Raw genomic sequence first — 26,731 nt, forward strand, 5'->3', positions numbered from 1 at the left:
TTTCCAAACCAAGGCGGCAGCAGATTTAATTGCTTACAACTTTTCGCCCAAAATAAACCACACAACTCCCGCCGATTTCCACCACGTGTCCTCGGAAGATTTCCGGGTCGTCTTCGTGTGATCGATTTGAAACGGAAAACCACAGACTCTTTGTTCGGCTCTGAAATGGAGGCCTAAAACATTTGACACATTGAAGGATTTCAAGCCACCAGACGGAGCAAGCCCGAAAGGTACTTTGTTTCCATTCGTCTCTCATCAGCTTGGGTTTCGATATTTGTGCACAGTTCTCCATGATTAGGGTTTATTGACTATTTATAGACAGAATATTCATTCATTCTGGTTTCTAGGGTTTTATACGTTTGACTGTATCTGACTCTATGGACCTGAACGCCGACGTCGTTTTGTCTGACCCAAGTGACGATGGGGTTAATCTCTCTGAGCCAGTAGAACTTGGTGATATGGGCCTTGAAGTAGGGGATGGTGGAACAAATGAGGGTTTAGAAGGAAAAGAACCAAAAGGTGAATTGGTAAATATAGTTGAAGATTCTGAAGTGAAAATAGGATCTTTAGATAGAGATACTGAGGAGAAAGGAAGCGTTGTTTCGTCACAGGTCGGGATTAATGGCGGGGAAGGTAGAGAGGGTTTGGAGGGACCTCAATTTGGTGCAGGGGGTGATGGGATTGCAGCAAATAATAAAGGGTTGGTCTTGGAATCTGAGGATACTTTTAGGAGTGTCGAAAGTTCATTCAGTTTCGAAAAGGATAAAGGGAAATATGAGATTTCGAGGGAATGTGCAGAAAGTGAAATTGCTGTGGATGGAGATGAGGCGAAGCTGAATGTAGCAGTTCATGGAACGGATGACTTGATGAGAGATGACAAAGAAGAGGACGTTGCTCTAGCAGCTGAGATAGCTTATGTTAAGAAGGAAAGGGGTCAAAATGTGGAGCAGGGCCAAGCTGGAGAGCAGAGTCTTGATGCTTCAAGTTCTATGCAGGACAATGTGAAGCTAGAGTCTTTGGGAACTACAGGATCTGTTGGACAAGTAACAGATGACATCGTAGCTGTGGACCAGAAAGTTGTCAACCACAATGAGTCTTTGCATCACAAAGACTTGAATGTGAGTTCTCACTCTGAGAGGTTAACCAGTGATGGACTAGAAAATCAGGCCTTGGAAGTTGATGAAGAAGCGCAGACCAATGAAAATAAATTGACATGTGATGATGCTCCATGGGTTTCTAAGAATACTGAAAACGGGCCTAATTTGTCCAGTATGGTTATTGATTCAAACCCTAGTACGAGAACAGATGGGAATGTGTCAATGGATGTAAATGGAAAATCTACTTCCTCAGAACTAGAATTCCATGGTTCTGATCTAGTATGGGGCAAAGTAAGAAGTCATCCCTGGTGGCCTGGTCAGATATGTGATCCTTCGGCTTCATCAGAGAAGGCAAATAAGTATTTTAAAAAAGGCACTTATCTGATAGCATATTTTTGGGATCAAACATTTGCTTGGAATGAAGCACCAAAGATTAAGCCCTTCTTGAAGCACTTCTCTCAGATGGAGAAGCAGAGTGATATAGAAGAATTCCAAGATGCAATTGCTTGTGCTTTGGATGAAGTCTCAAGACGGGTAGAGTTTGGCTTGGCCTGTTCTTGCATATCCAAAGACGTATATTCAAAACTGAAAACTCAGATAATTAGTAATGCTGGGATCAGGGAAGAAGCAAGTAGAAGAGATGGTGGTGACAGTTCTTTAAGTGCGGCTTCTTTTGAACCTGTGAAACTCATTAGGTTTATAAAAGAATTGGCTCGGTTTCCATATAGCAGAGCTGATAGACTAGAACTTGTAACATCACGGGCCCAATTATTAGCCTTCTATCGCTGGAAGGGTTATTCTCAGCTGCCAGAGTTCAATATGCTTGGTGGGTTGCTGGATGATGCTGACATTTTGCTATTGGAAAAGAATCACAATGGTGAAGTAACTGAAAATGTACTTCCAGTAAATAAGGATGATGATATGATGGAGAAATCAAAAAGTACAGATAACTCATCACGCAAGCGCAAGCACATATCTGGAGATAGTACGCGCCCAAGTAAGAAGGCGAAAAGCTTGTCTGATGTAGTGGCTGAGAAGTATTTGTCCACTTCAACGAGTGAGAATGGATCAGAAGGGAATTCTGGCTGTGAATTGATTTCACAGTCTTCCAGTAAGAAACGGAAGGCAGTTGATTCTTTGGCTGGCGACTCGGCAGTCAAGCAATGGAGGAGTGATTCATCAACAGGGCCTGATAGTAATTCTCTACAAAATAAACAGGCTTTTAGAGTTGGAGATAGGATCTGTAGGGTTGCAAGCCAACTAAGTGGGTTGAGTCCGATACTCAAGAATTACAATGCAACGTCCACAGAAGGTGCAGTTCAGGATAAAGGCAAAGTAAAAACTGTATCAGAGAAAGCACAAACTGAAAAGCTGGCTGGAAGGGAGTACCCATCTCCTCATGAGATGCTGTCTCAGCTCTACTTGGCTGCTATCAATCCCATGGACGAATACAGCTTCTTGACTTCCACGATAACTTGCTTCTCAGAATTTAGGAATACCATCTGCCTGGACCGTCCTGGTCCAGAGGAGCATCAACTGTCTCTAAACCAAATGTTTGGTGGTAAGCTGGGCAAGAAATCAGCCAGGACTGGGAAGAAATCAATCAGTTCAGGCATTACTGAAAAATTTGAGACAGAAGCAATTCCTCATGAGCAACCATCACTCAAGAATCAAAATGGAGAGTTAGTGCCTGGAGCTCCAACCGATAAGGATACCTCTACCGCTGAACCACAATCAAGTCTTGAGTTGAATCCCAATTTGGATCCTGAACAGAAAATTGGTAGTGGAGATCTTGAGTTGGAAACATCAAAGCCAGCCCTTCACATGAGTGAGAGTTGTGAGAAAGATCTCTCACCTACAGCCCTGATCTTGAAATTTACAGACTTGGAGGCTGTCCCTTCAGAAGCGAATCTGAACAAAATATTTAGCTGCTATGGGCCCTTGACTGAAGTGCTGAGGAAGAGTAGCCGGGCCACAGTGGTTTTCAGGAGGCGTTCTGATGCTGAAACAGCTTTCAGCAGTACTGGAAAATACAGTACGTTTGGACCTTCACTTGTCAGTTACCGGCTCAAGTTTTTGCCGCCTACACCAAGTAAAGCATCTCCTTCTCCCAATGCGACAAAGCGAGGCAGAAAACCTGCAACATCTCTGGAAGGCAATGCAGCTAACTAAGATGCCTCAAACTTTAATGAAATGAGTGAGCTCACGCTTTGTATCAAATCTCGTGAAAGAAGTTACCGTTCGTTTTCAATTTATTCTTTAACCAAATTTGCAAGCAAGAAACCATAGGGTTTTGGGTAGTTGACTCAATATTCTTGTGGGAATTGCTAGGAAGAAGGCCAAACCAATATATGTACATCCCTAATCCATGTAGCTTATTCCCTAATCGGCTCTAAGTATCAGTTAATTTGGTGCAATATTACAGTTCTCTTGCTCTGTATCAGATGTTTGAACCCTATCTCTGAGTCTCATTTCTATGATCGGAATAGATTTAATCTTTTCTATTACACCTAAAAGGACTTATTCTGTCTTCCACTATCTTTTTTATTTAAAAGTAAAATTATTAGTTGACCAAAAATAAAAAGTAAAAAGTGATAAACAACAAATTGAAGAACAAGTGATTTCAGCCATGGACATGGCCAAAACTAGGCATGGGACCATGGCTGAATACAACCATAGAGAAATTCTTGTTTTACTTTCTCCATAATCATGGTCTCTCTTAAAATTGGTCATGTGACCATAGACCATTTCTTATTTTACTTTCTTTATAACTAGCCCCTTGCCACACGCTCACGCGTGTGCCAATTGATTTTCTTTTTTTAGTTTTTAGAATTAAGAAAATAAAAAATGGGTAGTTATTTTCCACAAAAGTAGGATTTATTATCTGATTTTGTTTTTAATTGTGAATTTACCATATTATCCTCATTTAATTAAGAATTTTAATTCTTAATATTTAAATTAACCAAGGGCATTTTCTGGTATTTTGAATGTTTCACCATTTTCTGCCTTTTGCTTTATATATACTAGCCTCTCTGCACGCGCTTCCGCGCCTGCGAGAGGCTTTTTTAAAAAAAAATTAAAATTTATTTTAGAATTAAAAAAGATAATGGGTAGTTATGTTCCATAAAAATAGGCCATTATCTGATTTTTCTTTTAATTTTAATTTTTTTAAATATGAAAAAGTGTGAATTTACCATATTATCCTCATTTAATTAATAATTTCAATTCTTAATGTTTGCATTAACCAAGGGCATTTTTTGGTATTTTGAATGTTTCACCATTCTCTGCCTTTTGCTTTATATATATAGATATAGATCATGGTCTCATAAAATTGGTCACATAATATAAGAATATTTTTTGACCATGAAAACGGTTATTCTCGTTTTCAATTTTTTCAAAAGGGAGCTACTATTGAATTATGAATGCAATCTCAAAATCTCAATTACTCCATTTTTCTATGTAGGATAACTATTTTGAAGTGCTAGAATATTTATAAATTTTTTTTATTTTTTAAAGAGAGAGTAGAATGAGAGAATGAGAGACTGAGAAATAAAAGAAAAAGTTTCTCAAATGAAGAGATGGGCCTATGGGCCTTATCAGGGCCCATCACTCGGTGTGCATGCATTGAGTAAACACGATTATTCCAGTGAGAACAAAGTACACACAAGACACGCTCCCATTATATCACTTTCGCGACACATATATAAACTTCCATTTTTTTATTCGATTTTTTTTCCAAATTTGAACCGCCGCTTCTGTGAAGTTCAAAATATTTCACCTTCTCCACACAAAAAACGACCTGCGCTTCCTTCCATCACTGTAACCCCGATCCAGTCCGATTCGATTTCGCTTAAGCTCCGAGATGGACGAAACCGAGTTGAGAGACAAGAAGGCCGATGTGCAGCAGAGACGCCTCAGTCTCATCGACGTCTCGTCTGAGGACGATTCGCTCATCAATTCCTATGCTGGAGACCTCCGGTTTTCAATTTCAGGTGCTCTTGCAATTTAGCAAATTTTCTTCTCTCTTTTTTTTTTTTACAATTTATTTCTGGTTTTGTTACTAATTGGAGTGTTTCTTCGGAGCTGATTGATCTAGTTCGTGTTATGCTCGAATGCTTTAATTAATGCCTTTGTTGTTTGATATTGGATGAATTTTGCGGCAAGTTTTTTTTTTTTTCGCTTTCGATGTGTAAGTTTTGGATACTTTATTGGGTTGCTATATGTAGGCCATAGCTGATTCTAATGTTATTGAAATGAAAAAAAATGGCAAATTTACATTTTTACTTGTTGAATCAGAACATGAAAGCTTAAGTTTGTACAACAAATTGATTTCTTAGTGCAGAAACACCTTATGTTTGTTGGTTTTCTATCTGGTCTCAAAATGATTTTCTTCAAGTCTTGCATATATGATGCTATACAAGTATCTTGTGCAGAGGCTTAGGCCCGAGGGATGAGAGGAAAAGAAAAGTGCCCTTTTGTGATATTATAATTTCTATATTGTTGCCCTGATTATCCAATGATTTTAGATTATTTGCAAGGTTCATGTGACATCTAACCTAATTTTTCACAATGTGATATTCAGAAGATCAGGAAAACATAAGTTTTCAGTTGTTTGAGGCTATGGTTGCTAACAAATTGGAGGACGTGCCTGAAAACCTTGAGCTAAGCGAGCAAGTAACTCAACCCTCTGAGTCATTGGAACCAGAAATGACAAAGAGAAGTGGCAAGTACAATTTGCGCAAAAGTTTAGCTTGGGATAGTGCTTTTTTCACCAGTGCAGGTGGGCTTGTGTTTAGTTTTGATATTCAGAAGTTTATAAGTCAATGTCATTTTGGTCATTTCTGTCTTGCACATTCAAATTCATGGCGGGGGATACACATTTTGTGAATTCAGGTGTTCTGGATCCTGAAGAGCTGTCTACCATGATTGAAGGAGAAAAGAGTGGAAAACATATGTTACCTGGAATTCAAGAGGAAATTCATAGATCCACTGATTCAATCTCCACATTAGAAAGTGATACTTTGACCCTAGAAAGTATTGAGGCCAATTTGTTTGAAGATGTAAGAGCTTCAATCCAGAAATCCAATAAAGCATCCAGTGTAGTGGATGAAAGTATGGAGGGTTCGAGAGTAACAGCAACCAAAATTAGTGGTTGTAAGTATACTTCTATAACTTGTATTTGGTATATAACAAAAAGGAGTGTTGCTTTGTCTGGTTGATATGCTTGAAGTTTTCTGCTTGGTTGCAGAGCAGATGCCGCAAATTTACTTGTTTCTTCTATTTTTTCCCTATTCTTGAAGCAATTTAATTTTAGAAATAAATTAGAACATTGGCAGGATAGGAGAAATTTAATTGATTTCTTTACTTTGCTCTCTCTCTCTCTCTCTCTCTCTCTATGGAGAAGTAATGGTGGTGTTGGTATAGATAATACCTATATTAAGGGAACTTAGATAAATTATTGAAACCTTCATGGTGCCATTGCCTTCACACTTCTCTTACCAGCCTATATTTTCTTTGGAGACTTATTCCTTAAACTTTTCCGTTTTTCAGCTTCGAAGGGGGTAGATTTTGCTTCTCAAGATAAGGTAAGCTTAGTTAATGCCTGGAAGCTTCATTGTAATGATAATGATAAGATCATATGAATATCTGAGATAATGGTGTAAAATTTCAGGTGATTCCTAGACTTCCATCTAAGAAGCCAAGTATCAATGTGCAAAAACCAGGGAAAATGAAAAATTTATCTACATGTCCACAAATATCACAGGTATGAAACGCGATAATGCTCTAAAATATCATTGCTAACCATGCTATACCATGTAAATGACTCACTGTTGTAATAAGCAGTTAAAAATGTAATATATGCTACTGAGATATAACTCTTAAAATATAATGATGATTCAACCAACTTATGAAGCTATTCGTGCTATTTAGATCCAAAATTGCAGAAATAATACTTGACTGTTATGCTGATTAACAGATGGTTAAACTTTATGAAAACGAGTTCTGACCTTGATATTGTGTAATTGACACAATTCTTTTCTTCTTTAAATGAAGTCTGTTTCCGCACGAGAGTCAACTACATCCCTTTTGAAGCGAACAAAGGTTTTAGGGAAGCCTAATCCTAGCCCAACAGGTTTAACCAAGAGGGCTTCTCTGGGTGGCAACCTTATGAAAATGGAAAAGGATAATGTCAAAAGCGCAACTGGTAACAAGAACTTCCGTTTGGTCAGATTTATTCATCTTTTTTTCCTTAGAGGCAGAGCAGTTTTTACTTGTGGTCTAAATTGTCACTCTCTGAACCTAATTTGATCATTGCAGGTAGAGGGGCTCCATTGCCAAAAATACCCTTAAGTTCACGACTTGTGCCTCGTCCTGGACCATTATCTAGATCATCCTTGGGTTCTTCACCCACAGCCAAGAGAGAAGTAGCTTCTTCCTCATTTGAAAGTTCTGGTAGTACTTCATCTAACAACATTGGTAAATCTCCCTTCAACTCCAAAAGAAAAACTGATTCCAGGACTGGTAATCCACCTTCCTCTGGTTCAACCTGGGAAACACCATCACGAATTGAACCGAGAAATAAAAGTCAGTCTGGGAAATCTCATCTGTCAACTAATATGGTGCTGGAGACAAAGCTGCTCACTTGCACATCACCTTCTAGCTCTGTCAGCGAATGGTCCTCAGAGTCATCATCATCAATTTCGACTTTGAAAAAATTGTCATACAGTCCAAGAGCTAGCCTTGACATAAGATCTTCCAAAAGCGGCTCTGTAGATGGTGATCCACCGGAGATTTTGGATTTGCAGAACTATGCTTATGATCAAAGCTCAACTGGAGATGAGACTCAGGTCACTGAGTTACTTAGTCAGTGTGCGGTGAAAGCTCCAATCGAAAAAAATGGTGCACTTCCTCTAGCTTCAAAACCTTCCGGATTACGATTGCCATCACCAAAAATTGGCTTCTTTGACGGGGTTCGTTTTTCCTTGCCTCTTTTGATCGTTGTGTTCTAGATGGGAAGTTATTGTTTCAAGTCAGTTCCTGAGTTGAATAAGATAAACTACACTGCTACTAGAAGGCCTAGGCTAAATAAGTTAGAAGTAATCTTTGGTGAATGTGGTGAAACTTATGTTAGCAAACCTTCTTATCTTTCTTTTGTTTCCTCTTTTAAATAACCTACATAGTTTTTTACTTTATGCAGGTGAAGTCAGCATTGCCCTCTCCCAATGGAAGTACGCAGCCTCATCCCGTCGTACCTAGTGGCTTGCCTAAAAGTGGGGCACGAAGTATTACCCAAGGTGGGGGCCAAAACAAGGCAAAGCAGGGAAAGCTTCAACCTGCTAGAATTGTGGCAAAATTAGGGAATAAAAAACCTGATGCTCAAAATACATCCTTTAATGCGAAACTGAAGTCTCCAAAACCACTTCAGCAAGCATCAAATGCTGCAAAGAAGGTCTTTAGTCCCTCAAGGAACAGCATATCTCCAAAAGTTCCAAGTAAAGGGTCTCGTAAATCTGGTAGAGAAAATCACTTGAAGCATGAGAAAGTTGGAACTGAAGGACATGTTATTGACATTGATGAGCAAGAAAACTGTGCTGCAGAGCCGAATGACTGCCTTGTTTTTTCAAAAGATAAAGTGAGCCCAGCATTGAAGGGTCATTCCCATGTAAAGGCTGCAAAAGTCACTCCTATTGATGGAGGGTCTGCTACTATCTCTGATTCAAGTTCCACTTGTGATGCTGACAAAATAACCCCTTCTGAGAAAGTAAGTGAAGATGCAACATATGAACCACGTAAAGCGAAGGAGACGGAAAGATCTCATATCGAAGATTTGGTTGATGGCTTGAGCAGACAAGTCGGAGCTATGGACATACAGGTGGAGACTCAGCAAATGCTTGCTCCTGATTCTCTCTCCTAAACTCAATTTCAGCTGTGAAGATAATGCTGGTGTTTCTTGAGCGGTGATGTGAGGGGTGTTTATTGATTGTCTTTTATTTAAGGCCACCAAAAGAGTATCATTTTATTATAAGTTACTTGGCAACATGTGGGTTGCTTCAGTGTTTCAACGATCACCTTGCCTCTTCTCAAAAGGGAATAAACTGATATAGTGCAGCAGTGTAGAAGCTATATTTGAGTTATATCATGTTGTTGATGTTGCCATCTCGTCTCTTGATGGTGCATGGTGAAATGTTATGACTGTAGTTGGTCTTGTCACATAGGAAGGATTGTCTTCTAGGACTTTGCAATTGGTTGTGTCCCTCCGTTTGTATTGTAAATTGTTTCTTTAGTGCATATATCAACAACGCACTTCAACTGGAAATTAAATGTTAGTGTGCGTTTGTCTGTTTCATTATGCACATTTTTTTCGTTTTGGTTTTGGTTAATTTGATGCCTAAAAGAGCATTTCTAAGCGATTAGGTATCTAACAAGGTAAAATTTTTGTTTTAAAGTCTCGGGCCAAACGTTCTCATTCGGTAAATTAGCCAAATGCTTATCGGTTCTCACACATCACATGAAATTCATTAGCCAATTGATACACCAGATGGAGTTTCATATCATCTCAAATAGCATAATAAAATGTATACCCCACTGCTTTTTATAACATAAATGGAAAGACTCAAAATAAGATACAACATTGATAAAGTCTATCCATATCCATATTCATAGCCATATAAAACTCAGGTGCTAGCAGCCTAGCATCCTTCAAAATGCCTGTCAAGATAAAAACTAAGAGAACAGAATAACAGAACATACTGAATCAAGCAAACCTGCAACATAATTCCATCTACTTTTGGCCCTTCTTCCACAACACCCCAATCTTCTTTAACATGTTCCCATTTTTCTTCTTCGGTGAGTCATCGTCCAGGTCTTCTGAATAAGGTGAACTCAGGGGGTTGTAGGAGCTATCAAGAGAACCTGTTCTCTCCACAAGTTTCCCATTGTTTCCTGTTGAAATCATGGCAGCTGCTGCCTCGGCGGCCTTCCTCCACTGATCTGACTGCACCTTTAACCTCCTTAACTCAGCCTCCATTTCCATATTTGCATTCTGTGCCGCATCCAGCTGCTCAGTCACCCGTTCAGCTTTCCTGGTACTTTTATCTGCTTCCTCTGTTAAATATCCAAGTTTCATCAGAGCCTCGCGCTCGGCAGACCTTGCTGCTTCTGCCCAAACAACAGCCTCATCATTAACTTTATTCCTTTCCATTTCCTTATTTTCAAGTTTCATCTTGAGCATTTCATTTTCCTCAGCTATATTCTGCAATTCCGTCTCCTTATCCAATAAACTTGCCTTCAACTCTACCACTGCAGCCTCTGACTTCTTTAGCTCCAGTGCAAGTTCAGATTCATTTTCAGTTGATATATTTTTCTCAATTTTCAAGGCCACCCTGTCATTTGCCTCTGATATACTCTGCAATTCAATTTCCTTATCCATCAGCTGTGCTCTCAATTCTTCAATATGAGCCTTTGTTTTCTTCAGTTCTGCTGTCAGTTCAGCTTCCCTCTGGGATGATTCAGATTTTGCACTGTCAACTTCCTCATATGCACTTCTAATCTGCAATGTGCTCTGAATATATTCTTCCTGGTACCTGACCTCAGCTGCTTCTAATGCAGATTTCAATTGACCCACTTCAGATTTCAAAGAATTCACCTCTGCTTTTAACTGTTTTCTTTCTTCATTTTCTTCATCTTCCTGAACAGGTTTTACATTGTTCCTATTAATCAGTTCTGCCTGAAGCTTGCTAACAAGACCCTCAAGTGATTTAACTCGAGCTTTGGATTGCTCCAACTCCAGTGATAACGAGTTGCCAGACTCAGTGGCTTTGATCCCATCTGATTTTAGCATTTCTATGGTTGCATTTGCGGCTTCCAATTGCATATGAGTGTTTTGTATAACTTCTAGGGCCCGGGCTTCAGAGTCTTTGCAATCATTGAGCTCAGTTTTCAATTTCTCAACGAGGGAAAGAGTTTCGGAAAGTTCCATTCTCAAGGTCTGTATCTCAGCATATGCTGACTCTGCATGCCTGCTTTGGGTGGCTTCCGACTCAGCCACCCTTTCCAGCTGACCCTTTAGTTTCTGAATTTCATTTATGGCAGAAGCCAAGGCAGTGGAATCCATTGAACGCTGCTTCTTGACAGCCTCAAGTTCAGACTCCCATGCTCTATCCCGATCCTGAGAAAGTTTACGAAGCTCTTGCACACGAGCATCTTCAGAAGTAGAAAGTTCCTGCAGTTGCTGTTGGGAGTCTTCAAGCTTTGCAGACATGGCCAATATCTGATTCTTAGCTTCTTCAGCCTCCTGCTGGAATCGCCTCTTCAGTGACTCAGATGAGTTCAACTGGTCCTTTGTCCTCTTCAAATCCTCTTGGAGTTGAGTAAGTTGTGATTCCAAATCTGACACTCTTTTTGGTTGCTTCTTCTGAAGCTCAAACCCAGGAAAAGGGGCAGTCAATGAGAAATCCACAAGTAAAATAAGGCATAAAAGAAACTATGATATCTTCATAGATAAAAAAAAGGTAGATGATCAAAAACAGTTGAACAGTATTGGATGCATTAGCTTTGGCAAGTATGATAAGTGAAAAACTAGAGAACCTTCTAGTCATAACTCAAAAGTTATCATGGAATACCTCAGCTACTGGACTTCGTGGTGACCTGCGCTCAATGACTTTTGGGCTTCTGTTTTTCGGCGTCCTAGTTGCCACATTAGGAGAGGATACTGAATCAGGCTCCGATCCAGGCTTCTTGAGTTGATGAGTAGTTCGAGGTGTTGCTGGAGATTTCCTTTGAGGAACTTCCAAAGATCCAATTCTGCTGTCAAATAGGAAAGGGATATACACATTAAACGACATGCATCAAACATTGATAGTAAATGATAAGTTGCAAAAGTTGATGCCAAAAACCCATCAAGAACATGAAAGATTGAAAAAAGATATTTTCCTTAATTATGCTTTCAGAAATTATACCACGAGCGCTAAATTAGGAAACTCTTGCTAATACAATTTTCTTTCAAGTGGGTTCAACAATATTTGCACCGACCTTATAATCACAATTTACACAAGCATTGGGCGGGCTGCTTTGAAACCCACAGGGATATGATGCATAACAAACATTCTCCAAAGCACCTTCTTTGATTTGTCTAACTTACATTTCAGATGCAGAGAGATATACAATCTAGGCAGAGAAAATATGGACTTCTATAGCATTATACCTTGCAAATCAGCATTTTAATTTTGATGATACTTTGTATTCAGTTAAAACTCACATGAGTTTTATGAACACTTTACTACCTCAAAGTAAATTACTGCTCAAAACTTTATTGCTTTTCTATTATTACAACTTATCTGCATAGTTACGCATAATTCGGAAACTAATGGTGATTATGAGAACACTAAAAGTTAAGCAAATAAATGTTAATCTACTGATAATTGAAGCCAATAAACGTTAATCTTACTTTGCTTTTGGTGTCTGCATCTTGTATATCTATTTGGTAAAAGTGCTGATTGTGTTGTCTCCCTTTCAAATCCCCTGACCCACAACACCTGAAGCAGTTCAGAGAAACCTTTGGCTGAGAAGAAACATTAAAGAGAATATCTTATATATGCACAAAAAACACAAGCAAAGGGGTCACAAAGGATGGCCACCTTAGATCCGTATTTAGTACAAAACCTAACAAGCAAACAAACAACACACCTGCCTTAAAAGAAAGTCCACAGAAACTAACACCACTACTACCAACCAAACCCGCAAAATATTCAGAAGTAAAATAAAAGAAAGCTGCACCTGCAAGTTTCATTAAGCAAACCATGTCACCACCTTTTTCTCATTTTCCCACCCTTTTACTCAGTACTTATACTATGTCCCAGACAAATGATTAAAGAAACAAAGGAGCAAGAAGGGTTAGAAAATGACGACAATAACCACGTAGGATTGGCAATTTTTATTTTTTATTTTGCATAAATGCTCATGATGAAAGCAGGGCCCTTGTGTTAATATGTAATTGATTGTGGGCATATTGGACCCAGCAGAGCACAAATGGACACCATTTCTGTTTATTTGACGACATCCAATCTTTCTTAAAATTAAAAAGCAATAACAAAATATTTTTGGAAATGCACCAATGCAAGCAAATATGATTTGAAGTGTTCTTCAATTATCCTAAATTACTAAGTACCGCCCCCATTTGATGAAACGCTTAGATCCGTGGAACACTGGGTTCTATCGCAGATCTAAAGCAAATTAGCACATGAATAGCTCAAAGAGAGACACTGGAAATAGGAGCTTTATGCTTCGCAAAATCCACACACAAAAAATGATATTTTTGGTTAAGCCAAAACACTTCAAAAGCAAAACATGAAAAGAAAGACACTTCAGCTCTTCTTCACTGTCAAACCTTCAAAATCCAGAGACTGCTTTACGAACCAGAGGTTGCAAAGTAAGAAACTTTCAGCTCAACTGAAACCCACATTTTCATTCAAAACCACAAGTTCCCCAGACATTTAAGTATTTGAGAAAACAAAAGAAAAAACACAAGAACAAACTAAAAGCAAGAGAACCCAGAAATTGACAAAGAGAAGCCCTTTAAACCCACAAAAGCTAACACATTTTTAATAGAAGGAAAGAAAGAAAGAGAAGAATAAAGTTAAAGAGGATAATATAAAATGGGAAATGTTTGGAAATGAGAACCAAAAGTTTGCTCTTACCAGAATGATCTCTGTGTCCAACTGGGGTGGCTATATACCTCAGGTTGCTTAGTAGTACTAATTAGCTGATGTTGGGTTTATGAACTAGAAAAAAAAGAGCTTTTCAAAATGGCAGAAAACCTTAGTGTTTGCTTGGTTTTGTGTTGCAGCATTGGGAGGGTTTGGTAGCTTCTTCAGCAGCTGTTTCTGTGTGCCCACTTCCCAAGTGAGTGAGATTATTTTTCTTCATATCTTTGTTTTTGTCAGTGGAGGGAGGGAAGATAGCAACAGAGCAAAGCAATGGCTATTTCGCTATAGAAGATGTTTTTGGCGTCACGCTCCAATTACTCAACGCTCTCTCTCACGCTCCCAATCACATGGGTATGGTGATGGGTCCTCTTACTTACCTATTTGATTGCTACAGCTACCTAAATAGTTTTTGGGTGAAGAGAAAAGCTCAATGTCCAGCACTAACCCAAGTTCCAACATACAAAACAAATGGTTAATTTACTTATTATAGTAATATCCTGTGCTCCGTCTTAAACTAATCCCCAATGATTTGTTTCTATTAGGTCTGCCTATGCATAATTGTGTTGCTCTCTCAATTATTTTATATATTATTTTTTTTTAGTATAAAACGAATCTTAGGTGCGCTCTATGATGTATAACTAATCACGCTTTAAAAAATGTTAACGTACATTATTCATGTACATATGCATAACTGTTAGTCGTTGATTGATATAAACCAACCATACAATAAGGACTTGCGAATAAGTAATGCTAACAATGCTCTCGTGCTTTAATAGGTTTTGGGATTACACATGATCCATTTTAGAAGTATTAATTAATCAGAGTTTGAAGCTATAATTACTTAAAATAAGAAAGAGTTGTTGTTCTCTCAATTTCCATGTGTTTTGAAATTGGTTCATTGAATTAAGTATATCCTTCACATATCTACCTCTTAACAGCTGGTTTGCACAAGCATTGGGACACACTTGGGTTTGTTCAAAGCTTCCATTTTATAGTTTTCTTCATGATTTGAGACTCCATTGCTATAAACTAGCCAATGTGCAGATCCCATTTCGGTTGATCCCCAAGCTTTACTTGGAATCTTAACTACCTTCCCCTTGACTTAGGACTCATGCTGGGTCAATGTAATCAATATTTAATGACTAATGAGACATAGTTTAAATAGGTCATGGCTGTATTTTCAAACATGACATGTACTAAGCCACCTGCTTTGTGGACACAAAATGGCTGGTAATGAGGTAGGTCCCTGCTTCATGGGGGTCCCCCCAAAATTACACCAATGAACCACCAAAACTAAGATATAAACACAGAACAAAAATAGCCATACATCTTTGTACTTGCAGTTATTTATGTGCCCAAATTGTAGGCCCTCCTTTTCCATGATCAATCATTTTGAGCGTATGTGCAAACATTGGAAGACAGTTTTCATAAGATAAGTGGTGTGAAGTGTTCTTCTAGTGTAAATGTGAGTGGTTTTAATAGGCCATGTATTGGCACATGCCCTCTATTGTAGGGCACTATTATATTCATATGTTTAGTCTATGCCTTTGCTTTCTTTGCAATAAAAGCAAGTTGGTATTTTAATAGCTTATAATTTTGATCATTTTCCTTGAACATGAAGAGGAAAGCAACTCACAGAAGCAAGACCCTTTAAAAGCAAGGGAAAGTCACACTCATTGCTGAAAATGCATTAGAAAACATGGCTTTGGTTGTTGTAGACTCCACTGATAGCATGTTTAAACAGCTACTAGCCTACTAGTCTGCAGAAACTAGGTTAGCTAGGCATCCAATTAATAATCTGTTGCTTGTACAATTATCAAAATCAGATAAGGAGAGGGTAGGGAGAGAGGGATCTTTGTCTGTAAATTACATCATTCTCAAATTGCTGTGGAAATAATATTGCCTTTGCTTAACTGACAGATTTGCAATATATTTTATTTTATCATGCTAACTACTAATGTACAATTATTCAATTGGTTTTACAACTTAAATGATGTCCAGTATTATGGAGTTTGTGGAACTCATTTGGTAAGTGGTCATCACTTGGTTAATCTAATGTTATGAAGGAGTTGACTGTATTGTGTTTTTCCTCTTTCAATTTGTTGAATTTAGAAATTTGTAACACCATAATACTATAAAAGAACTGGCTCTTAATTTAGTGATATTTTTCTTCTCAATATTCACGTGCTTATGTATTAAACCTGATTCTAGCTACACAACATGTAGTCATGTACATCAATCCACATAAGCTTCTATGGAAGCATATTTTTAGCCCCAAAACTCTCATTTCTCAACCTCGTTTATACACAAATGTTCGTATATAACAAGAGAGAAATTTACTTATCCCTTGTTGTGTACTTTTTTTTCTCTGTAAGGAGAGAAAATGTTATACTATATTGATAATCAAACAGATCAAATCAAATTGACTCTGCCCCTTACCCTTTTATGCATCAAATGGTTTTGGAAGCTCTGATTTATCCATAAAACTATGGGAAATCGAAAACATCACTAATGATAAAAAAAAATATAAAAAAAAATAAAACAAGATCAAAATTCACAACATTTAGATCTTAAAATATGTCCAATTGGCTATCAGATTTACACATCACACAAACAGACGACTAATAAAAGATCTGATGCATTAGAATTCTAGAAGTAAACATTTGATCCAACAGAAACCTAGCTCCTAGCTAGCTTGTTAGTTAAAATTTTTTTTCACTAAGACATAAATCGCTAATATAATTCCTGGTATATAACCCAACAGCATCAGCAACAGGGTGATCCAAAATTGCACCTGCAATTTCACAAACAACAACCCACAAACACACGCAAAAATTAAAGCAGCATTAAATATTAATCATGATTAGTAATAATTAATCAGCATTAATATTAAATATTAAACATACAACACACCAATTTTTTGTATTCAATAAATGACAATGTGACTTTATCTTAGCTATACACGTGTCACTAACCCAATAAAGCAAAATGCTTGGTGGGTTTTGCTCATTGGGAATTTAGGCTTATGATTTAGTCCCAACAGGGAGTTTGGGCCCAAATGCTATAAGGCCCATTAATGGTTGGTGTATTTATGTATATGGCATGTGATTTTATCGGTGATTTATGATACGTTAATGTCTGGTTTGGTACCCCAAAATCATGCAATTAAATCAGCCACTTTCCCATTTTGCCTTAAAGTTAACGTAATTTTGGGACTGGAATCTTGGATTTTGAGTTTTAAAAATCTTTTTAGTGCACTTTGGTGCACAGCAATGGTTACTTTCACAAAGAAAAGCATGGTGGAAAGGTGCCTGATTGCTGCTTCTCTGGCTGCTCTGGTTTGCCATCCAAGCTCCACCATAAAGTGTTTCAAGCCCAAGCCAAGATCCAGATCCCCACAAAAACAAAAACCAGAAGACCCTTCTGCTTCTCCACCAAAGGGTTCAAAACGACACGGTGTTGTAATTGGAAAGGAAGTGCCTTCAAAACCCAAGGAAAAATCATGCCCCAAGGCAGCTTCTTCTTCTTCCTCTGCAAGCAAGTCCAGAAAAACCACAAAGACAAAAGCTGAAAAACCCATTAACTTGGTCTTGGAGCTTGTTGGAGGTGACCCTTCCATTGGTGTTGTGGAGAGTATTATCCGCTCAGGTTGGGTTGGTGAAGTAGGCCTCAGAATTGAGAAGGTGTTGAGGGTGCACCACAGTTTGGATGTTCTTCATGGTTTTGAAGAGTATAGGAAGACGGTGAAATCCAAGTACGAAAAGGATCGGATTCGTAAGAGGGTGGAGAGGTTGGTGGTTGATGGGAATGAGCTTCTGCAATTCCATGGTGCCGCCATTACTTGTTCTTTAGGGATCAATGGATTCTCAACCATTTGTAAAAAGAAATGCTGCCAAGTTTGCAGGATAATAGCTTCTGGGTTTGACACCGGAGACAGGACTATTTCGTTCGTCCACGACAGTTGGAAGGCACATGAGAAGGCGGCCAAGGAATGTGCTGGGAAAGGAGAGTGTGCAAGGAAGGCCATTGTGGTGTGTAGAGTGATTGCAGGGCGCATTGCTCATTATCATGCACATGGGCTCATGGATGAGGAAGAGGGTGAATTTGATTCTGCCATGGAATGGGGGGAGCAATTTAGTGAGCCCAAAAGGCTTGTGGTTTTGAATTCGGAGGCTGTGCTTCCATGCTTTGTAATCATATATAATGTCAAAAATAAAAATCTTCTCCATGATTAGGAAGATAACAGATTTTCTTATGACTGGAAATCCATGTTTTCCACAAGCAAAGATAGATTTATATTCAAATAGCTCTATGCCTTCATTATTTGCTCATACATCATCCTGAACTCTAAATTTATGAGAATGCCATACATCATCATGATCTTTGTTAACCAAAAAAGGAACTCCTCCCATTCTGTAGTGGTTCAAACGGAAGGCCAGGCAGATAAATAAAATTACTAAACTACTCCATCCGATCCTCTATGTATCCGTTGGGCTCACACAACTAAGAAAGGCCACCTCCTCAAAAGAATTAAAATAACATAAATAGAATGAAGAAAGCCCAACAAGAACCCAATAAAAAACAATCTCTAGTGAGTGGTAAGTTGTAACCCAACCCAAGTTTGTAATTAAAATTTATTGTTTGGTAAGTTTTGGGGTTTTTTTTTTTCTTTTTGGGTTTTCATGGATAGGTCCATTTTTACATGATATATTATATAAGTACCCACATAACGCTTATTTAGAGAGAAAAACCTAATACTATAAGGGCTCATTTGGTACAAAGGACTGTCTTAGTATGGACTATGATAAGGGACTATCTTGAATTGGCTTGGCCTGGCCTAAACTAGATAACAATTGTCCTTCGTTTGGTGTATGTTTGGACTAGGACTAGATTTTCTTTTTAAATTAAAATTTTTAAAAACATATTGAAATGATAGGTATGACCAATTCATTTCTCATTTAAGTTATAAAAATGGACTTGGTGTCTTCTAAGGGCCTCAAGAAAAAAAAATGAATATCATCACCAAAACCCTTCAACGCCACAAACCCACAAGCACAAGAAGAAGAAGAAGAAAATTCGAACAATCCAAGTGGGGCTGCAAGGCTCTTAGTTTGTTCGCACACAGAGAGAGAGAGAGGGTGGGGTGCCAAGAGTTGCAGGCCCAAGTCCAAACCACAAACCCATAGTCCAGACCACAAACCCACCTGAAGTATTTTGCCAAAGAAAAATTCTTATTGTATTATGTCATAAAAAATAAAAAACAGAGAAAAATTAACTATGGTGTGAACTATTTTGTTCTCAATTTCTGTTTTTTGAGAACTAAGAAAAGAATGGGGAAGAAGAGTGGATCACATGAAAAGACAAATATGCCCTCATTTTTAACGAAAAAGCTAACTGAGATGATGAAAAGGACGAGGGGTTTCATCCTAAGATTTTTATAATATTTTTCGAACTCCCCAAATCAGTTATTAAATATGTTCAGTTGACATGTATTTCACCAGGACTTCTTTTGCTGTGGTGGTTTGTTAATAGAATTGCAAGTGAGAGGCCTTAGGTTCGAAAATACCACATGTAGATGATTTTTTCTTTTTTGGTTTTGTTTGAAGGATATTGTAATATTACAGTCCTGATCTCTTGGACCACAGGAGTCCAAGAAATTGTGGTCACCCACCGTTGGATATTAATCCAATGGTTCAAAAAAGTTTCTTAAAAGGAGTGCAAGAGTGAGTGAACCGTTGAATTTACATCCAACGGTGAGTGACCACAAATCTCTTGGACCCATGTGGTCCAAGAGATCGGGACTGTGTAATATTAAACACTATTGTTATAAATTTATTGTATATTTCTCTCTCTCTCTCTCTCTCTCTCTCTCTCTCTCTCTCTCTCTCTATATATATATATATATATATATATATATATAATTTAATCACATATGTCGCAAGTTAAATTGATTTTATCATAATTGATGTTAGCATTTTAATATAACTTGCAACCCTCATCATGAAATTGGCATTTAATTTTAACCTTAGTGTGTGACCATGGAATTTAATTTTATCCTTTGAACCATGATCAATTTTATTGGATCAACTATTAATCCAGTGTGACTATGGCATTTACCTTGTGTGTGACCATGAAATTGTTACCCTTTGAACCATTATCAATTTGATTGGATCAACTATTAATATAGTGTATGATTTAATATTATCCTTTGAAACATGATTAATTTTATTGGATCAACTATTAATCTTGTGTGTGATCATGACATTTACCCTTAGTGTGTGACCATGGCATTGTAACCATTTGAACCATTATCAATTTTATTGGATCAACTATTAATTTAGTGTATAATTTAATGTTACCCTTGGAACCATGATCAATTTTGTTGGATCAACTATTAATCTAGTGTGTGACCATGACATTTACCCTTATTATGTGACCATGGAATTTGTTGGCACTAAAACTGAACAGATAGAGATGAGTGCAACTTACAAGTGATGTGGACGATCTTGAGATCGATTGAGTGTTAGACGCAGATTCTTCCTGTCCTTGGATGCTGATCCTGAATAGAAGGGAGCCGAGACTCGTAAGGTCTATGGAACCGGTGTGGAACCAGCCTAAGACCCTCCGATGCCAAAGTAAGTTTGTTTTTAAGAGTTCTTGTTGTTGACAATATATCTAATATCAAAGTCAAGCTGAAAAGTCTTACCCTTGTGTTGTAGTGAAGGAGCCTCTTTATAGAGGGCATTTTGTATGCTCTTAGTGCTTAATTTCGATGTGGGACTCGTGGGAGGGCCCTACGAGATCGACATGAGTCTTTATATATTTCGGGCAGGCATTTCGAGGTTGATTCTGCAGAATCGGTAGTGGGTACCGATTATGGACTTTGTTTAGGTGGTATCGACCGTTCGCTGCTCTGAAGCCATATCATCGGTAGCCGATACCGATTGCTAGAAGCCTTGGGCAGTTGGGGAGTTTCGTTAATCCACATGTCACTGAATGAGTGGAGGGTCAGATATGGTACAAACAGAATTGTTTCCCTTCGAACCATGTCATTTAATTTTACACCTTTGACCCAAACAAGACTATATATTTTTTGCCAATAGTCTTAAATTAATATACTCCTATGTTAAAATTAATCTATTGGAAAAAATTATATATTTTTTGTTCCAATAGTCTTAAATTAATATACTCCTATGTTTAGCATATATGAATATATGAGTACTAAAATAAAACATATATAAGACCTATAAACAAAAAACAATGTAATTATAACTAAAATTTCAGAATTTTCCGGAAAAAATCGGATCGGAATGAGTTCTGAGTAGTTCGGAATATTCGGAATTTACAGATACATTTCGATTCCGATATGAATTTTATCGGAAAAATCGGATTTCGACACTTTCAGATATCGGAGGTATCGAGGTCTGATTTTTTTGGAAAATGTCGGATTGGAATCGGATTTTCCAATCCAATTTACACCCCTAATTCTAATCAATACTTGGTTAGGGGGGATCTTGTTGTCTTGATTTTCTTATTGAACTTCTTTCTTATTTATTAATTGAAGATCTTGAAGTGATGGCTTCAAAGATTTGTATGGACATACTTGCAACATTAAATTTCTTGCTTTGAATCATGTATGCTAATTAATACATAAGCATATGTCCAGGAAGATGAATTGGGCTTTGTTGTTATTGTTTGTGCTGCATATGACCCACATATTTTGCTACTTAACAAAGTATTGTGATATCTTATAATGAACAGCTGTCAGACTTGGGAGTCCTTACTTACTATAAATAATGGTTTGAGGAGAAAAAAAGGATCTCCTTAGTAAGCCAATAGCAAATGTTGTCATTGAAACCGCTTTCAATAAAGCGGGTTCGGCATCATAAAAAGTATGACTCGGCTCTTGGAAGATTCGGCTTATGGGCGATGATCTGTTTGACATGCGTCTCCCTTAGGACACTTCATAGGATTTAAGAACAAATGCTCAAATATTAATGCAAGAGAACTGTGCCATTTTGAGGACATGGAGTTTAGAGACATGAAAAACTTATAGTTTGGTTGCTCAGCATATATATACATATCTAAAGTCTAATTGATTTTAAACTTCAACACATAAGTTAGTTTCTCTTACTCAAACTTCAACACATACACAGTACACTAGTACATTTGGTATCTACCCAAGTGCCCTAATGTTATGTAAAACAATTAATCTCCAAATTCAACTATCTTCAATAGACTAAAAGTGGCAACACAGCTAGCACACATATAATTGATAAAGTTTGGATCATATTTAACTGTCTCTTCTTTGATAAACAATTAATATATATAGTTTTTAGGAAGATGAAGACCTTGAATTGATAGAGGCTGAAGCTTAAGACCCTTTACCATGCATTGTGGACTTTAGATGGCCTCTATACATCTAATCTAATGTCTATATATATACTTGTATATATTAGAGGCCTTTAAAGTGTCATGCCTTGCCATGTGCCATGTACCCTGTCCAACATGCTATAATTTGAAAGGGTCTTCTTCTTCTTCTCCTCTTTCTATTTATCTATCTATCTATCTATCTCTCTCTCTCTCTCTCTCTCTCTCTCTCTCTCTCTCTCTCTCTCTCTCTCGTGCCCAACCTGCTTAGCAAACATTTAAGACAAGACTCAATGGTACTAAGGAGTTTAAAGAATTAAACCCAAACAAAATAAAGATAGTGATGCATGCGTATGTGGCAATTGGCAGATATTAATTCTAAATATTAAGTTAATTAAGTATCATGCATATATATGTCTACAAAAGCTAGCTTAATTCAACAAGGTTATGCTAGCCAATTAAGTACAATACATATATAACTGTCTATAAAAGCTAGCTGAATATTTAACAAAATGAGCTAGCATTAGCTAGCTAAATTCAACAAAAAGGAGCTACTTTGAGGAGGCTAGCTAGCCTCTAACCTTCAACATTGGCTGGGTGGGCACTACTAAAAAATTAGGGGAAAGAACAAGAGGTTAATTAGATGTTAAATTAATAGTTAAATGACTTAATAGAACCAAAACATATGAATTAATTAGCTTTTACATGATCTTGGTACTCCAAATGACTTGCAAATCTCATCCTACACACTTCACAAGCCTTGAAGAACTTGGGGTGCTTGATTTGATGACTTTGCAAGCCCTCATGTGTGGTACATCTTGTCTGTGCAAATATCTCACGGAAGAATATTCGGTTGAAGATCCCTCACCTTTTGAACTTCTTTCTCTCTCGTCCTCAATTCCTATAAAATCAAACATGAGTAAAAGATCACATCCCGTGGGTGTTGTCCAAAGGTCCTCCAATGCCTAAGTTAGTTCGATTGTATATAGGAGAAAACAATAGCTAAAAAAGGGTACGACGTTTTTTCCTCGGGAGAACCAGGTGGCTGGGGTCGTGTGTGGTGGCACTTAGCCGTGTGGGAGAGATGAGAGTGGAGTGGCCGGTGACTAGGGATGCTATCGACTAGGAGAGAGAGAGTGAAGTTTCTTGGGTGTTTTTGCTAGGTTTAAGATTACCTTGTGTGTTGAATATAGCCATGTATTTGTTCCCACATATCTTGTGGCGCACATATAACATCCAACATCATAATCTTTTTTACTCTTCATCTACATGTTCCGGTGAGTTTTCTTACATTCTTCTTCCTCTTCTTCTTCCTTTTTTCCTCATCAAGTGATGGATTTTGCTCATTCTCCTGACTCCCTTTATCTTATTCAAAATCATAGGGAATCCTATTCCAAATATAAATTCAAAACAACATATAGAAAACAGAACATAATGGATATATATATATATTATTAGAGATCTAGTTAATAAAAATAAAGAAAAAGAAGACCAACCCATTTTTTATTGTGAAATATTATATTGTAATTTGTATACAATAATTAAATTTTTACGAGCATTAGCAACTAAAAGTCTCATGTTGTTGAATGAAAATCATCACAAATGAGTGAGATTTTGGAGAGAAAATTCATGGTTTGAGACTTTATTAGCTATGTATATGAGGACGCGACTTCTCCCGAAGGACACAGCTTGTTGGCAATAGTTTGCTTCTCGTAGGATGCTTTATAGTTTTCGACATGCGTTTCTTGGAGGATGCGGCTTAAGAGCGATGGTTTGCTTGACATGCATCTCCCTTAAAACGTTTAATCGTTTTCACCCTATTTTTCCCGGAGGAAGTGGCTTACGGGCAATAGTCTGCTTGACTTGTCTCCCTTAGAGCACTTCATAGTTCGCATCATGCCTCTCCCGGAGGATACGGCTTATGAGCGATGTTCTGCTTGACCTGCGTCTCTGTTAAGACGCTTCATAGTTTTTACCTTGCGTCTTTCGGAGGACGCAAAAACCTATATATAAGTGTGTGAGAGATTTTTTATGTACACTTTATTTGAGTTTAATTACTTTGTTGATTAACAGCAAAAACCTTCCATCTTTCTCCGACCGAGTTTTTTTATTTTATTTTTGGCATCTCCCTATATATTCCTATGTGTTTTCTCAACAACAACAATAATAATAAAAACTTCTTTTGGATTAAATAATTATGAGTTCATGTGTGTTTGACTTTGATTTTTCTTCTATTGCATATTGCATTTTGTACAATTGAAAATTGAATGCAATTTTCTAATGTTCTAGATAATCATACTATTTTGCATCTTGGTATTTGACATAATTAATATAACAAACCCAACAACAACAACTCGGGAAAAAAAAAACCCAACAACAACAACTCGGGAAAAAAAAAACCCAACAACAAAAACAAAAACTATATTACATATCACATAACATACAGGCGAAGCCATTATGTTGTTTGAAGATAGATTTTATGCCTTTAACAATAGTAATTACCTTATAGGTTTTGATATAACATTCCGTCCAACTCATATGCCGTTAAAAATAAGCAACTTCGCTCGCTCATTTTTCAGCAGCAACATCCCTGCCTCATTTTTCAGCTGCAACAAGCAGTATGTTGGAATATGTACATTATTTAAACCTTAATCCTGTATAGCAACAAACTAATATTAATTCAAACAACCTCTTCATCTTCTTGCACAATTGCTCGCTCTTTAAGCATCAGTTTGAGTGGACGGCTCCACAAAAAAATTAAACCAAATGATATGATAAAATGATGCATCTAGATATATATAGCCAAGTCAAATCAACTACAAAAATGGAACAAATATATACCTCATTCAAATGGTCTATGTAATTAGCATTTGAGTTGAACCTCATTGAACAATCATTGCAACAAACCCTCAGCTTCTTGTGTTTATCTCCCTGATGTGTCTGCAGTTAATGGAAGGAGTGGAATGTCATACAACATGCATAGCAGCCCACAAAATACCTCATTTTATCCTTCTTTACTTGATTTCTAGTATTTTTTGATTTCCTTTCTTCTTCCCATTCTTCTTCTCACCTGCGCCATCCTAAAGCACAATAATTCTTTTAACAATTAATTAATAATATTAAACAGAGAAAAAGAAATCAACAACAGAAAAACAGTGAAATCTATATAAAATGGTTAAAAAAATTTCATCTTCACTTACCAACATTGGGAGACAAATTTGGTAGATGTCTCATTTTGTCTTTAGAGAGAGAGAGAGAGAGAGAGGAAAAAAACATTTTAAAGCTTGTTTTTTGTCTCAACTACGTACAGGCCGCTAAAATAACTATGAAGCGAAGCAACTATACGATCAAAAAACTGAGATATATAATATATTTAATATGAATCCCACACATCTTGTCCACATGACACCTTATAATTGGAAGTCGGATTATTTGCTCCCGCACATCTTGTTGCACACATACAGCATCCAACATCATAATCTATTTTATTCTTCTTTTGCATGTTCCGGGTGAGTTTTCTTACTTACTTCTTCTTTTTCTTCTTTTCCTCATCAATCAATGAGTTTTGCTCATTCTCCTGACTCTTTTTATCTTCTTCAAAATCATAGGGAACCATATTCCAAATGTAAATACAAAACAACATATAGAAAATATAACATAATTGATATATATTATTATAGATCTAGTTATATTTTAATTTGTATACAATAATTAAATTTTTACCATCATTAACAACTAAAAGTCTTATGTTGTTAAATGAAAATCATCACAAGTGAGTGAGATTTTGGAGAGAAAATTCATGGTCTGAGACTCTAGTAGCTACATAAATGAGGACGCGGCTTCTAGGCTATGGTCTGCTTCACTTGCGTCTCCCTTATGACACTTCATAATTTGTACCATGCGTCTCCCGGAGAATGTAGCTTATGGGCGATGGTTTGCTTATCGTAGGACGCTTTATAGTTTTCGCCCTGCATCTCTCGGAGGACACGACTTAAGAGCGATGATCTGTTTGACATGTGTCTCCCTTAGGACGCTTCATAGTTTTCATCATATTTCTCCAAGAGGAAGTGGCTTATGGGCGATGGTCTGCTTCACATGCATCTTCCTTAGGACGCTTCATCGTTTTCACCCTATTTCTCCCGAAGGAAGTGACTTACAGACGATAGTTTGCTTGACTTGCGTATCCCTTAGGACGCTTAATAGTTTTCACCATGCGTCTCTTGGGGGAAGCTGCTTACGAGCGATGGTCTACTTGATTTGCGTATCATTTATGATGCTTCATAGTTTGTGCCATGCGTCTCCTGGAGGACGCGCTTATGGGCGATGGTCTGCTTGACATGCGTCTCCCTTAAGATGCTTCATAGTTTTCACATTGCATCTTTCGAAGGACGCGACTTCATAGTTTTCAATCAATGTACATAGATATAAGTGTGTGTGTGTGTGATTTTTTATGTGCACTTCACTTGAGTTTAATTTACTTTTCTGATTGACTGCAAAAACCTTTCATCTTCCTCCGACCGAATCTTTTTATTTTCTTTTTTGCCATCTCTCTATATATTC

General features: G+C 37.4%; 3 protein-coding genes and 1 pseudogene across 11 annotated transcripts; 2 read left to right on the plus strand and 2 right to left on the minus strand.

Moving 5' to 3' along the window:
- Window positions 1–21: 21 nt before the first annotated feature.
- LOC110758974 (Tudor/PWWP/MBT superfamily protein) lies at window positions 22–3,536 on the plus strand. Its single transcript, XM_021960955.2, has 2 exons — window positions 22–230; window positions 348–3,536. The coding sequence occupies exon 2, from the start codon at window positions 378–380 to the stop codon at window positions 3,267–3,269; it is 2,892 nt and encodes a 963-aa protein (XP_021816647.2). The 5' UTR covers window positions 22–230; window positions 348–377; the 3' UTR covers window positions 3,270–3,536.
- A 1,278-nt stretch (window positions 3,537–4,814) lies between these two features.
- Window positions 4,815–9,447, plus strand: LOC110758978 (uncharacterized). Its single transcript, XM_021960964.2, has 8 exons — window positions 4,815–5,089; window positions 5,680–5,877; window positions 5,991–6,251; window positions 6,648–6,682; window positions 6,769–6,861; window positions 7,152–7,302; window positions 7,416–8,068; window positions 8,296–9,447. Exons 1-8 carry the CDS (start codon window positions 4,960–4,962, stop codon window positions 9,010–9,012), a joined length of 2,238 nt encoding a protein of 745 aa, XP_021816656.2. The 5' UTR covers window positions 4,815–4,959; the 3' UTR covers window positions 9,013–9,447.
- Window positions 9,448–9,664: 217 nt separating this feature from the next.
- Window positions 9,665–14,134, minus strand: RIP2 (ROP interactive partner 3). 9 transcript variants are annotated; one of them, XM_088255639.1, is made up of 5 exons: window positions 13,793–14,134; window positions 12,783–12,872; window positions 12,544–12,631; window positions 11,720–11,900; window positions 9,665–11,517 (listed from the first exon to the last, which is right to left on the minus strand). In XM_088255639.1, the coding sequence occupies exons 3-5, from the start codon at window positions 12,561–12,563 to the stop codon at window positions 9,880–9,882; spliced, it is 1,839 nt and encodes a 612-aa protein (XP_088111765.1). In that variant the 5' UTR covers window positions 12,564–12,631; window positions 12,783–12,872; window positions 13,793–14,134; the 3' UTR covers window positions 9,665–9,879. The 9 variants fall into 9 exon arrangements, with proteins under 9 accessions (XP_088111765.1, XP_021816651.1, XP_021816652.1 ...); XM_021960959.2 differs by having other exon boundaries at window positions 11,720–11,903; XM_021960960.2 differs by lacking the exon at window positions 12,783–12,872.
- Window positions 14,135–16,499: 2,365 nt separating this feature from the next.
- The window catches only part of LOC148293587 (low temperature-induced protein lt101.2 pseudogene), an 11,731-nt pseudogene continuing 1,499 nt past the window's right edge, over window positions 16,500–26,731 (minus strand).

The sequence above is a fragment of the Prunus avium genome, chromosome 6 (assembly GCF_965620075.1).
Source record: "Prunus avium chromosome 6, drPruAviu1.hap1.1, whole genome shotgun sequence".
In the NCBI taxonomy this organism is placed as follows: Eukaryota; Viridiplantae; Streptophyta; class Magnoliopsida; order Rosales; family Rosaceae; genus Prunus; species Prunus avium.

Excerpts from the sequence above, each read along its gene's own strand:
- LOC110758974 (XM_021960955.2), top strand. The coding sequence starts at position 378 with ATGGACCTGAACGCCGACGTCGTTTTGTCTGACCCAAGTGACGATGGG.
- RIP2 (XM_021960957.2), bottom strand. The coding sequence starts at position 12,563 with ATGCAGACACCAAAAGCAAA. Across the intron at positions 11,904-12,543 it reads ATGCAGACACCAAAAGCAAA|CAGAATTGGATCTTTGGAAG; the intron begins GTAAGATTAACG and ends CCTATTTGACAG. Across the intron at positions 11,518-11,719 it reads CACGAAGTCCAGTAGCTGAG|CTTCAGAAGAAGCAACCAAA; the intron begins GTATTCCATGAT and ends CCTGGGTTTGAG.
- LOC110758978 (XM_021960964.2), top strand. The coding sequence starts at position 4,960 with ATGGACGAAACCGAGTTGAGAGACAAGAAGGCCGATGTGCAGCAGAGA. Across the intron at positions 6,862-7,151 it reads CATGTCCACAAATATCACAG|TCTGTTTCCGCACGAGAGTC; the intron begins GTATGAAACGCG and ends CTTTAAATGAAG. Across the intron at positions 8,069-8,295 it reads AAATTGGCTTCTTTGACGGG|GTGAAGTCAGCATTGCCCTC; the intron begins GTTCGTTTTTCC and ends TACTTTATGCAG.